This window comes from Periplaneta americana, chromosome 2 (assembly GCF_040183065.1).
Source record: "Periplaneta americana isolate PAMFEO1 chromosome 2, P.americana_PAMFEO1_priV1, whole genome shotgun sequence".
NCBI classification, from domain to species: Eukaryota; Metazoa; Arthropoda; class Insecta; order Blattodea; family Blattidae; genus Periplaneta; species Periplaneta americana.
In genome coordinates, this window is record NC_091118.1 from 193,866,015 (window position 1) to 193,880,831 (window position 14,817).

General features: G+C 34.8%; 1 protein-coding gene across 2 annotated transcripts in view; it reads right to left on the bottom strand.

Moving 5' to 3' along the window:
- LOC138694987 (ATP-binding cassette sub-family G member 4-like) overlaps nucleotides 1–14,817 on the bottom strand; it is a 173,418-nt gene that overhangs the window by 41,097 nt on the left and 117,504 nt on the right. For both annotated transcript variants that reach the window (XM_069819232.1, XM_069819231.1), the window contains one exon: nucleotides 11,018–11,135. In XM_069819232.1, the coding sequence (XP_069675333.1) occupies nucleotides 11,018–11,135 (118 nt within the window). The remainder of the gene's footprint in view (nucleotides 1–11,017; nucleotides 11,136–14,817) is intronic.

A 14,817-nucleotide genomic window follows, 5' to 3' on the forward strand; every position in this document is an offset into this window, starting at 1 on the left:
AGTTTTAATAAAAATGATTATGGATGGATTTGGAGAGTAGAAGACACTGACAAGGTGCGTATGAAAAGACTGACAAGCATTTATCGTTTTGGTCAGTGCCACAGAAGAATAAGCTTAATAAACCCATAATGTTGGTGGGAAGGAAGAGAATGAAAAACAAATAGTTTCTCGTCATATAATCTTCAAATTTCACCAATCCTTCATCATTCGGTGCGATTGCAAGTAAATAAAAAATTAAAGTATCTTCTACCTCACATATAGAAGGCCAAAACAACACCTCTGCCATGTCCCAATTTTATTCGTCTCTGTAGTCGTCTGACAAACCAAGATTTAGAATTTTTGCTTATCAAACCTTCGTCAAATGAAATCTACCACCACTATATGCTTCACCCATAACAAAACCGAATAAATACAGGAAATATCCTACACAAACGCTATCTGGTGACTAGACGGGTTCATGACTTAACGGAACAAATTTCATACGGTGACGAGACAGGTTCATGACCTAACAGAACAAATTCCATACGGTGACGAGACGGGTTCGTGACTTAACGGAACAAATTTCATAGGGTGACGAGACGAGTTCGTGACTTAACGGAACAAATTTCACAGGGTGACGAGACGGATTCATGACCTAACTGAACAAATTTCATAGGGTGACGAGACGGATTCATGACCTAAAGGAACAAATTTCATACGGTGACGAGACGGATTCATGACCTAACGGAACAAATTTCATACGGTGACGAAACGGGTTCATGACCTAACGGAACAAATTTCATAGGGTGACGAGACGGATTCATGACCTAACGGAACAAATTTCATAGGGTGACGAGACGGATTCATGACCTAACGGAACAAATTTCATAGGGTGACGAGACGGATTAATGACTTAACGGAACAAATTTCATACGGTGATGAGACGGGTTCATGACCTAACGGAATAAATGTCATATGGTGACGAGACGGATTCATGACGTAACGGAACAAATTTCATACGGTGACGAGACAAGTTCATGACCTAACAGAACAAATTCCATATGGTGACGAGACGGGTTCGTGACTTAACTGAACAAATTTCATAGGGTGACGAGACGGATTCACGACCTAACGAAACAAATTTCATAGGGTGACGAGAGGGATTCATAACCTAACGGAACAAATTTCATAGGGTGACAAGATGGATTCATGACCTAACGGAACAAGTTTCATAGGGTGACGAGACGGATTCATGACCTAACGGAACAAGTTTCATAGGTTGACGAGACGGATTCATGACCTAACGGAACAAATTTCATAGGGTGACGAGACGGATTCATGACCTAACGGAACAAATTTTATATGACGAGATGAGTTCATGACTTAATGGAACAAATTTCATACGATGACAAGGCAGGTTCATGACTTAACGGAACAAATTTCATACGATGACAAGGCAGGTTCATGACTTAACGGAATGACTTTCATACGGTGACGAGATGGATTCATAACTTAAAGTAAAAGTGTCATACGGTGACGAGACGAGTTATTTGTGAACGAATTTGGGTCGAGACGAGCAACGCCGACTACATTTTCATCCTGAAGTTCTAAAAAGTACAACACAACATACAAAGGTTTGTTTATCAGTAACCGTGAAGCAAGAAAGTCACGAATGGTTGACTTATTGCTTAATGCAAAGCCTTCAATGACAAGGAAAATTACACAACATGCAAATTAAAACTTGTACACTTAAAATACGCCAATACAGAATGAAAGCTGTTGAATTATCAGATATTGTAGCATTGTTTCACATATATAAGAATGCACGGACTGAAACCACAATATGAAGATATATATTGCATGATATTATAAATATCAACTGAAACTCACAGAGACGCCGTGAAAGAAAAATAATAAACATTGATCAAACCGCACCGCATAATGGTCCTCCATTGTTCTTGGAACACATAATTTGCATTAACGAAGTGACACTGCTCGCCCTAGCACTTGCCTAAACAGGAATTTAATTTGAATATATTACTGCAATTACAATGCTATAGAATGAACCTAACAACTCCTATTATAATGCAAGGCACGGGCACCTACAGACAACTAAGTTCAACACTATTAATTATCGTACTCTATGCTTGCAAATTTTTTCAGTTACATGTTCATTATTATTATTATTATTATTATTATTATTATTATTATTATTATTATTATTATTATTATTATTATTATAGCATTTGAAGTTTTATGCTTCAGAAAAAAATCTTATACTCGAGTACAAGAGGAAAAAACTGTAACGTTTTGACATGATAGGCTTAAGGTACGGTCACACATCGCTACTTTTGCAGCGCAACTTTTGTACTGCAGCTGCAAAAGTTGCGTGTCGTGTTCACACGTAAGCCAAAAGTAGCGAGCTGCACGCTACTTTTCGTGCTGCGCAACCCGAGCGCTGCAAAAGTTGCAACTGGAGGTTGCGAGTCTGTTCACACACAAGGCGCTGCCTTTGCAGCCGCAGTCATGCTGCAGGTTTCCATCTCCGTGTTGACTTCTCAATATACATTTTGTGGTTATGTTCGCATTATTAAGAAACTCATGCGAAAGCTTCCTTATCTATTATTTGCTTTTCTGTCGTATCTAGTATTCAGAAATTGGCTTTATTTTTACTATAAAGCTTTTAAAAACGCCTATATACTTAAATGATAACTAACAGTATATTCACGTAATCAATGTTGGCAACCCTCCTTTTTGGAACTACGCTACGGAAAATTTAAAAAATGAATTATATCGTCACCAATTATGCTCAGACTGTGTTGTGTATTTAATAACTGTTACAAATAATTTATTTTCATCACATTTAACATTAAAATATATCCAAACAATAAAAGTATCATTGGCAAATTTGGGTGGTAATACTGGTTGCAACCGCAAAAGTTTCAACAAAACCGATATCAAAAATGCTGCGGCTGCAACCCTGAGAACCCTGTTCACACGTCGCTACTTTTAAGTTGCGCGCAGCATGGAAAAGTAGCGGGCAGCAGGTTTGGCAGCCGCTACTTTTCGGGTTGCACCGTTGTTCACACGTCGCAGTACAAGAGTTGCGCAGTTTTTTGTACTGCAGCGCTGCAAAAGTAGCGACGTGTGACCGTACCTTTGATGTCACGCGTGGTACCATGGAAACAGAAGTGCCTCGTGGGTTTTCCACGCGGTCCGTCTCGCTCCATTGTGCCTCGAGATTTTCCATACAATATATCCAGAAATCTCAAGGTTAGTTGACGGTGGCTGAAATCTTTAGTTTCTTTTCTAGTTAACCCGACATCTAGCGCGACGGATGTTGCCTTCAGGAAATGAATCACTGATATTCAAAATTTTGATGGAAAATATGTGCCATCCTCCAACCAATCTCCAAGCAAGGGGACACACATTCCTTTCCCCTTGGTAAGAATACCCACTTCTCTACACATTATGATCTCAGGGTCCATCGGGCAATATTTTATTAGAGTCATATCATAGCCGATCTAAGTTGAGACAACTCATCCTGCCTGTGGTTTTTCTAAGGCGCTAAGACAAATGTCGGGGTGAGTCCTAAAAGAAATGGGCGATGGAGCTACATCTCATCCCCCCACAAATTTCGGATTTTTTCCAATATTAAAGTCTTCTGAAATCGGAGCCTTGGTTTTCGCACGTTGCCTTCGGTAGGTGGGGACGAATTTACTCGAGTGCCACTGGCACAGCGCAAGGGCTCTGATCTCTTGTCTAGCGAGGACTGCTCCACCCTTCTCCCCACTCGCCAATCAGAGTTTTAACATTTTCGGCGATTCTGCCCTGTTGGTGTTCAGTCATAATAATAATAATAATAATAATAATAATAATAATGTTTTATTTTCGCTGGCAGAGTTAAGGCCATAAGGCCTTCTCTTCCACTCAACCAGCCTCAATCAACACAATACATATTTAAATTACAAATATTTACACTACACTTAAAAGGTTCTCCAGCTATATTCTTCAGTTAAATTTTAAAGTTTTAAAGACTAGTAGACTACATATTTATTTAAATTTAGATAAACCTATAAGGTAAAGTAGTAACTTAATTTATGAGCTAATTTAATTCAATCAATTATAATTAATTTAAGATTTGAGTTAGCTAGTAAAATGATGAAAATTAATTTAATATAAGCTTACTAGGACTATGTTACAGGGAGAAAAAAAAATATATATATAAATCTAAAATATATTTCTATAATGAGAATATTAATGTAATTGCCATTAGAGGTTTTGTAAATCTATTCAGAGAAATTAATGATAATAATAAGAATGGACAGATGTTAGTTTCATTATAAGTAATACATATTAATCAGCAATTAATTTGTTAAGTAAGAATTTATGTAATTTTGACCTAAATGAAGTTATTGTCTAACAACCCCTTACATCACTCGGTAGCGAGTTCCAATTTCTAGCAACTGAAACTGTATAAGATGAAGAATATAAAGATGTCTTGTGGTAGGGTATAATGAGTAAATTGTTATGATGAGATCTTGTACTTAGCTGATGATATGCAGATAAATTTTGAAAACGAGAAGCCAAATAGATTGGGGTAGCGGTGTGCAGAATTTGAAATAAGAGAACAAGAGAATGCAGGGCTCGTCGATCGCTTAGCCTTAGCCAAGACAGAGTAACATGATCATACTTACGAATATTACAAATATAACGGACGCACGCATTATGCACACGTAAAGTAGTCATGTTTGAGGCAGTCCTCTCCCTCACGTGGCAGCTATCAGCTTAAGTCAATTTTCGGCTTTCATCGAAAATCGTAGTGGGACAAGTGGCCAACAGGCTTGAAAGTTACATAGAGACTTCTTTTCATCCCAAAATTCCCTTGCAAGAACGCGTTGTACCTTTTAAATGTTTCTTCTTTAATTTCCCCTTCATTCACCCCAGCTCACAATTAATTTTTTCACTACGGTTTACTCAAAGTGTATCATACGTGTCTACCATTTTAATGCTGCAGAACTTGCAATTGCAAATCAAGTGAGTGGTCGCATAGGTTTGTAGCTTCTCTCGATGCAGAGATATTACTAAGAGCGGCTAATTTTGTACGCAACTTCGGCGCCCTCATGACCGTAGTAAGAGGAGGTGGCTCATTGGGCGTGATCACACAAGTTACATTGGTTCGTGACCAAGGGCGCCCGCAGGATCCAATATGAGAGATAGTTAGAAAATTAGAGGAAATGGATGGACGAGGAGCGAGAAAATTGAACATAAAAATAGCCAGTTGTGAAATATAAATCACCCTGTCCAGTTGATAGTTTGAAGCACTCGCTTTTGTTGAATTGTTTACTGAGGGTTTGAGAAAACGTGTATCGAACTCATAAACAAAAATAATAAAAAAAAAACTTTGTTTAGATTTAACCATTTTTATGGTAGAAAATGCTGATTGACACAAGTAGGCCTATGACGTTGAAAACGGTAGTTCTAAATATCTTTTTAATTTTCGCTCACATTATTTGAATTAGAACTGTTGTCATCTAACCCAGAACTTGATTGAGATCGTCTTTTTCGAATTTAAAATTTGTCAATGATAAAATCAAAATAAAAGCACCCACGGGGTTTGAACCCGGGACCTTCCGAATCCAAGCCTCAAATGCTACCAATTGAGCCAACTCGCTCGATTATTATCAGGGAAAGGATTTATATGTAAATACATATTTACTTATAAAGCTAATATAATTTATATTTTGCATTATCTTTATGTTTCACAATGTGTAGGGTTGAAAAATCCTACTTTTATTTTCCATATTTTTCCATATTTTAGAGTTTAGTACATATTTTCGTTAATTTCCATATATTTTCCATATTTCATATAAAACAGTCCATATTATATTAGGTTTAACAATAAAACAAAACAAAATTCCATTAACTTTTAAAAATACATTTCAACAATAGAGATTTAAACACATGTTCAGTAATCCCTTTAACATCAGAGTTATTTGAAAATTAGCAGTCCTATGAACAATGGGAAAGTAAGTTACAAAACTGTATTAATTTAATTTAAAAATTTTAACAGACTTCAGTTGTGCAGCTCAACAGTTAAATGCCAGTCAGAGTACACATAGGTTCAGTTTTGTAAATCATACTATAAAGACGGTAAATATGCCAAAAGTACGTCATTCAGTCAATTTAAAATCAAAACTAACAAGTTACATTTCAGAATTTAAAGAAGATGGTTTATCAACTGACAATAAAATATTATTTTGTAATTTGTGTCAGTGTGCAGTATCATCTACACAAAAGTTCCTGGTGCAACAACACATTACAACTAGTAAACATCAGGCCAACAAACAACTAAATTCCAAGCAGAGACAATTGTTTTTAACACAACCAACAACATCGAATGTAAGATCTGAGTTTAACATCGACCTGTGCCGTTCTCTCATCTCTGCTGATATTCCTCTCTACAAACTAAAGAATAAGGTCTTCAGGGAATTCCTTGAAAAATATACTCAACATACAATCCCGGATGAGTCAACACTTAGGAAGACGTATGCTCCATCCATCTACGATGAGACAATACAGAAGATAAGAGATGAAATTAAAGATAGTTCAATTTGGGTTTCCATTGATGAGACTCCCGACAAAGAAGGTAGACTTGTTGGTAATGTAGTTATCGGTTTGTTAAGTGAACAATATTCTGAACGAATTCTTTTACATTGTGATGTTCTAGAAAAGTGCAATAACAAAACTATAGTTAAACTGTTCAACGAAGCTATGGGTATCCTGTGGCCAAAGGGTATTATGTACGATAATGTGTTATTCTTTATTAGCGATGCTGCCCCTTATATGGTCAAAGCTGGACAAGCATTATCTGTTGTATATCCTAAATTGACTCATTTTACTTGTGTGGCGCATGCATTTCATCGTGTGGCAGAAGTGGTCAGAGACAATTTCCCTAAAGTAGATTTGTTGATTTCATCAGTGAAAAAAGTATTTCTCAAAGCTCCCAGTAGAGTTAACGTGTTGAAAGAAATGTACCCTGAAATTCCATTGCCACCAAAGCCAATTTTAACTAGATGGGGTACATGGCTAGAAGCAGTTGAATATTATGCCGAACATATAGACTCTATTAACAATGTTCTCCTTGCATTGGACTCTGAAGATGCAGTCTCAATTGATACTGCGAAAACAGTTACCTGTGACATAAGTGTGAAGAATGACTTAGCTCACATTCAGCATACATTTTCATGCATCATAAAAACGCTCAAAAGTCTCCAAAATAGGCACCTTTCACTATCTGAAAGTTTTGAAATTATAAATAGTACTGTGGAACAACTGAATCGTGGTAGAGGTAAAGTTGCAGATGCAGTAAGAGCTAAGGTGGACACTGTACTTTCAAAAAACCCTGGATATGAAGAACTACAAAAGGTTGTTGCTGTGATGAGTGGTGAATCAACAGTGAAGATTAACTTGGACTTATCCCCAGCAGACATTGTGAAATTGAATTATGTACCAGTTACTTCTTGTGACGTCGAACGCTCTTTTAGTCAGTATAAATCTATCCTCAGAGACAATAGAAGAAGATTCACTTTTCAGCACTTGAAAGAAATGTTTGTAACCTATTGTTATGGTAACAGACAATAAAAATTGTGTTTTGTTGAAACTACATTGGAAGATAAGGTACGTCCATTATATTTTTTGTTTAGTTTGATTAAAATGTACCAATATTTAACGTACATAGTCATTTTTTTATAATTTTAAGTCCATATTTAATTCCATATTTTGGTAAAAATCCATATTTAATTCCATATTTTGGTAAAAATAACTACATATATATTTACATATTTCATATATTTTTAGTCCATATAAATCCGTTCCCTGATTATTATTATTATTATGAAACGAGTGCCCATATTCGGTGCGGGAAAGAAAGCAAGAAAGAAAAAAAAAGAAAGAAACAACGAAAGAAATCATAAAAAATAATATTCTTCAAACTTGGGATGCATTTCATTAATAAATTATCGCCACGTATCGAAAAAAAAAATCAAAACATCTAAGTTGTGAGTGACCACAAAATAATAAGCATATTTTTAATGTTGGTTTGGAATTTGATTACAATTCCAAGATTCGTTATTACAGTTGGATGCAACCTATAAACAGCATTTTTGTTGTATGGGATTTGATTCGCGTTACGTTCTTCTCTATAGTGAAAAGCTGCAAAGAATAAACCAATGAATCCAACAAACTATGTTACTGTTACGTCACTCGGTGCTTTGCAATGCAGATTGTGAAAGAAGCCTCAAAATCTCTTGTCCTCAATTTGTACAAGCGCGGAGAAAGTACGTGAGAAATGATAAGGCAGGAAAAGACCGCCTCTTTGTGTATTCAGATGACGTACACTTTACATTTGTTTATCAGAAACAGAATGGTAGCTGAATTCTTTCCATGAAGTTTTTTCTGTATTTAATCTTTACGAACACAATAACAAATAAATGTACGTACATCGAAAACATCACAAAAACATTTTGTTATTCTCGTTAACAGAGGTAATATCTTCTTGTTATCTTCAATTGCATTACACAACCCTGATTTAAATGCCACGCTATCTTTAATTCCGTATTTTATTTATTTATAAATACAACTACTTCGCTCATGTACCAATGGGGTGTAAAATAATGTGTTGAATTTCAACCGATCCCAGAGCCACGTAGATCACAGTAATATCACAGTCTAGTATATACAGTCGCGAAGCTCAATACGTAGTAAATATGCAAATATTAGATAGTTGCTCACCACTAGGATCGCTAATATCGCCTCATTACAGGCAATGCAAAATAGTACCGTCACAGTCTATTGTTTCTAGCACCCTCAAAACTCAAGCTTCGTGACTGTATATAGTAGACTGTGGAAATATCGCCATTATTGTCGCTTCTGTACCTAATGTTTCGCAATATTACTTCCTGCTTGTTTGGCCACGCAAAAGAAACGCCGATACGAAGTTATATCGTTTTCCGAGGACTTTGGCAAACATGGCGAGGAGGAAAGCTGTTTTCCTGAAATTAGTTTTTTAAAAACATGTAATTACGACTTTTGTAACATGTTCACGTTATTATTTAATACGAAATGATTTTAAATTATTCACATACTTTTATTTTACAACATTAATAAGAATACTACACGAAAACAGTGAAACTGCAGTTTATATGGTATTCCACAACCTTCCTTATTATCCATGGATGCTGTCATTGTTACAATCGATATATACGGCCTGCTACGTTTCATATTGTATGAACAAAAACAAATGTATCAATTTTATTATAAATATAACATTTATAGTTTACTGAAGACTCACACGAACAAGTTGAATGTTGTAATGATAACAGAGCAATAATAGAGTTTAATCCTCTGATTGAGGTTCTGGCTGATATGTACAGTAGTGGCAAAAAAAAAAAAAAAAAAAAAAACCGGACCGACCCTTGTAGTTGATTTCAGAGCCTTGTTCACTCCAGAGCACGATAGACTGGTAACTAAGACTTTCGTGGTTCGAATCCTGTCTGGGAAGGAATCTTTTTTTTTTTGTTCCTTATTCAAATTTATTCCCAATACTTTTCGATTGCAGCGATATTTTACTATTTAATTAACTTATTATTCCCAGAACATGAATTTTACCAGCAATCAAATAGTATTGGGAATAAATTTGAATAAGGAACAAAATAAAGTTTCCTTCCCAGGCAGGATTCGAACCACGAAAGTCTTAGTTACCAGTCTATGGTGCTCTGGAGTGAACAAGGCTCTGAAATCAGCTACAAGGTCGGTCCGATTTTTTTGCCACTACTGTACATCTATTATCAGGCAGTACATCTCACTTGACGATATGTGTCAGAGGAAGAACAATTGTTTGTATGCATGTGAAGTCTGACTAGTGTAACATGTAGCTAATCGGCAATGTATGCAATGGAGGGGGAAAGATACTGGCAACCCTACCCCATTATCTCCTGGCCTAGTTGCCTCATAAGTGGTGCTCTTTGGTATCACTTGTGAGGTTCATACCTGTCTTCGGACAGTTGACTAAACAACAACAACAGAGTTTATATGCAGTGTCTGTGTATCTCTATTTCTATTGTTTCCTAAGCGAAGTCCTTGTAACACAATAATATCACAGTCTAGTATATACAGTCACGAAGCTCAATACGTAGTAAATATGCATCCACAGATAGTTTCTAACCACTAGGATCGCTACTATCGTCTCATTGCAGACAATGCGAAATAGTACCTGCACAGTCCATTGTTCCTAGTATCCTCATAAACTCAAGCTTCGTGACTGTATATACTAGACTACGACAATATTTCAAACCGATAGCGACTTCGACTCAGCATTTCTTTTGCAGTCCTGTGTACAAATCGATGAAGAACACCACAACCTTTTTATCTATAGTAATGCCACAAGAGGTCTGAGATTTGCCGATAAATCCACGAGCATTCAAATTGTAATTATTTAAAATTAATTTTTCAATCATTGTTTTCTCGAAACATGACTCTTGCTTATGGGCCCTTTTTCCGGCTACCGCCTGAATTATTAACTGTTGAAATATTTCTATTTCGAATTTTAGGTCTTTTTTTTCTTTTCCTTCATATTTTGAGTCTTCATTGTATCATTCCACAGTTTCTGTTCAACTATTTGATTATACGGAACAGTGCACTGAAAGCTCACTCATTTACACTATTATTTTGGATAGCTGGGGTTTAATGAAAAAGTACGATTATAGACAAAGGCTACAATACAATTCGGAAATCAATATTTATTCTCTGAAAATTACATCTTTCAAGTGACCTCCACTCCAAAGCTATTTTGTTTTCAAGCAGCAATCCCATTCGTTCCTACAGACCAGTACTTCCCGTGTGCCGCCAGCTGGTGGTAACGGAATGGAAATTGGATGGAATGATGATGTCTAATGCGGGAAAATCGGAGAACCCCGAGAAAAACAGCAACTACAACCTTGTCCGCCACAAGTACCACTATGGATAAACTCATACATACTTGTATCCCGTAAGAATGTTGAGCAGGGTGGATTTCCCAGCTCCTGAAGGCCCCATAATAGCAGTAAGCTCTCCTGAGCGAAGCCGTCCGCTGACGGATTTGAGGATTTGTTTCCCATCTGTAAAGAAATAAAGCAATTGTAGTTATAGTAATAAAACTATGATACCAAATAATCTTGAAAACATATACAGAAATCAAATCAAGACTACTTTACATCAAATAATATTCAATTATTGAGCAAAGACTAACTTCTGAGTACAGTGTTTATTTTGACACTTGAGCAGTATAATATTCGTTATCTATAGTAATAATAAATCTGTAGCCGAAATTTTTCTGGTAATTTTCGATTTTCCAAAAATAATTGGTCCTAACATATATAATTAACCGCCCTGAAACCGAAAATCGCTTTTTTGACATTTCTGTTTGTATGTCTGTCTGTCTGAATGTTTGTTACCTTTTCACGCGATAATGGCTGAACCGATTTATATGAAAATTGGAATATAAATTAAGTTCGTTGTAACTTAGATTTTAGGCTATATGGCATTCAAAATATTTTATTTAAAAGGGGGGTTATAAGGGGGCTTGAATTAAATAAATCGAAATATCTCCCTTATTATTAATTTTCATGAAAAATATTACATAACAAAAGTTTCTTTAAAAATAATTTCCGATAAGTTTTATTCTTTGAAAAATGTTGATAGGACTTATATTTAATGAGATAAATGAGTTTCAAAATTACAATAACAACGCCATCTAAGGCGGTGTAATGAAATAAAAAACAAATGACTTCGTTTATAAGGGGCCTTGGACAACAACAATCGAAAGCTATGAAACATAGCCTACAGAGAATGTTTGTGTGTTTGTATGAAGTAATATCGGAAGCTAAATTAACCGATATGTATAATTAATTATTAATTCACCATTGGAAAGTGTAGTTTCTCTAGATGGACATAATGCTATAATGTTATTACAGTAACTTCTGAGTGAATCGAGGACAGGTAAGATTAAAATAGCTTCTTATGCACAGAAAACTTGATAGGCATTCGTTTCCTGTATTTCCTAAAATAATTTTTATGACCAAATGAGTCGCCTCTGGATCAAAATGATCGCATTTTAATTTTTTAATACAATTTAAATTAAGTAACATAATAAACGATTTATCCTTCTATCAAACACGAATGTTCTCTTGATCAAACGTCCTATTTTAATTATGTAATTATTTTATATTTATTTCTAACGGGTGCAGCGGAGCGCACGGGTACGGCTAGTATAAAATAAAATAATTGAAGTCCGTGGTACATTTACACTTTAAAGTTTAAATAGTAAAAAAAAAAAAAAAAAAATCTTCTCGAACAACCATCTCAAATCAGTTGCAGATTATGTGCTGTTTTCTGCCCCTAATTACCGCGGATAATCGAGAGTCTATTGTATTTCCACAGAAATCTCGAAATCTACTCTTTTAAGCATCACATTACGTACATCATATGAGATTATTTTAGGTTTCCATGGAGATTGTGTTCAGAAACAGATTTTTGATATACTACCGTGTGCTGAAATACATCATCTCCAATGTTTCGGAACTACATACAGGTTTCATCTTCAGGGAAACTTATGCAGTCCTGAATGTTGACCTACTATGTTTAGACGGTATGTCTTGCTATTCCAAACAAGGAAAGGGGGGGGGGAACTTTAAAACGAAAAGAAGGAAATAGGGAAATAATGGATGAAAAAGAAGAGAGAAAATTGCTTTCTAGGCTTTATTTTTGTCGGTTTTTGTCCGTAGATACCAATGAAATCCTCACAATAATTCCTAGCAAACAACCGTTTATATTAGACATCAGACAAGACTTTTACTGAATGTGGAATCAATTTATTACAGCTACCTACAATTTAAATATATGGTGGGCCAAAAAAGGCACAAAATTTAAATGGTTATATTCCAGCAGCTAATGATTTCACTTGAAAGTTTATTTTACAGACAAATTACACAGTCCTTGTAGACCGGGAAAGTACTGTAACATTTAATTTTTTACCATTTATTAAACATTATTTTTAATTTTTTGTAAGGCAGTGCAAAATCGATCGTTTATACCGAACTAAGCATTATGGTCTTACGTGTTCAGCAGGCCAAGCCGTTTGTTGTGCTATCATCATTGGTTTTCTTTCGTTTTGAGTTCTCATTTTGTGAATAATGAGTCGCTTAACGAACGAACACAAGATTTTCATTAAACATTTGCACCAATATGATAATTTGTCTTCTCGTCAAATTGTAAGGAACTACGCTCAACGAGAATGGTCTGTTTCAAGTGTACAACGATTGATTAGCAAGATACGGACATGATATCCCTCCTGAGAGATTATTCCGTGAAAGATCGCATTTCTCAGATTCTCTGATGGTTTCCGCTGGAGTTTCAAACGAGATCTTAATCCTATGGACTATTTTGTATGGAGTCAATACGATAAGTTACCAACCAATAGTTTCAAAGCTAGATTTTATAATTGGCTTTTAATTAATCCTTTCTACTCTGTAGATGAGTTTAACATAAATTCATACGAAATTGTTTTTTAATAAATAAAGTTATTTACATTTAGTTACAATTATTACATTAAGAGTGAAGTGTTTTCATTAATTTTAGAGTTTCAAAATGTTTTGTGTTTTCATTCTGATTAAACTTTACTGTTTTCAATTATATGTGTATTTTCAAATGTATGTTGTGACGAAGCTTATCACTGTATGTTTAATGGCTTAATAAATTGAATTGAATTGAAAGGCAGTTTACTACAAAACAAGAATTCGTAATATTGAACATTTAAGACAATGACTTCTTGAATTTTGGGACCGGCTTGATCAAAGACAGATATCCAATGCTATTGGACAATGGAGAAGACGCCTACAAATGGTTGTGCGGGCAAATGGCGGTCACATAGAGCATCATTTTTTATTTTGATTATTTGAAAGATCATTATTATTATTAATTTTACCAACATTCAGCTTCTGCATTTTGAAGTAATAAATTGTCTTCAAAAACCACATTTTTCGCATCATTGTGTATTGACCTCCATAAGATTTTTTAGTTTTGATTATTTGAAAGATCATTAATTATTATTAATTTTACCAATATTCAGCTTCTGCATTTTGAAGTAATAAATTGTCTTCAAAAACCACATTTTTCGCAACATTGTGTATTGACCTCCATAAGAGTTTTTAATTTTGATTATTTGAAGATCATTAATTATTATTAATTTTACCAACATTCAGCTTCTGCATTTTGAAGTAATAAATTGTCTTCAAAAACCAGATTTTTCACATCATTGTGTATTGACCTCCATAAGATTTTTTAATTTTGATTATTTGAAAGATCATTAATTATTATTAATTTTACCAACATTCAGTTTCTGCATTTTGAAGTAATAAATTGTCTTCAAAAACCACATTTTTCGCAACATTGTGTATTGACCTCCATAAGATTTTAATTGAGCTCACAAAACATAATAAAAGTCCTGCTCATCTTTAAAGTCTACTCTTTCCAATATTGTGTTCATTATAAATTAATGTTATGTATTTCCGAAAATAGATTCTAATTTTGTGCCTTCTTTGACCCACTGTGCATATATTGTAAAATAAACTGGAGAAATCATGTCCAACATACGGCAGACACCAGAATAAAATATTTTGATATGATATCTCTTGCACAAAAGGAGATATCTATAAATGTAACTTGATTAATATTATTCAGTATTATTTGTATTTATCCTGGTAATAATGAACAGTTTGACTCGTAGACATTTTGTTTTTCAGC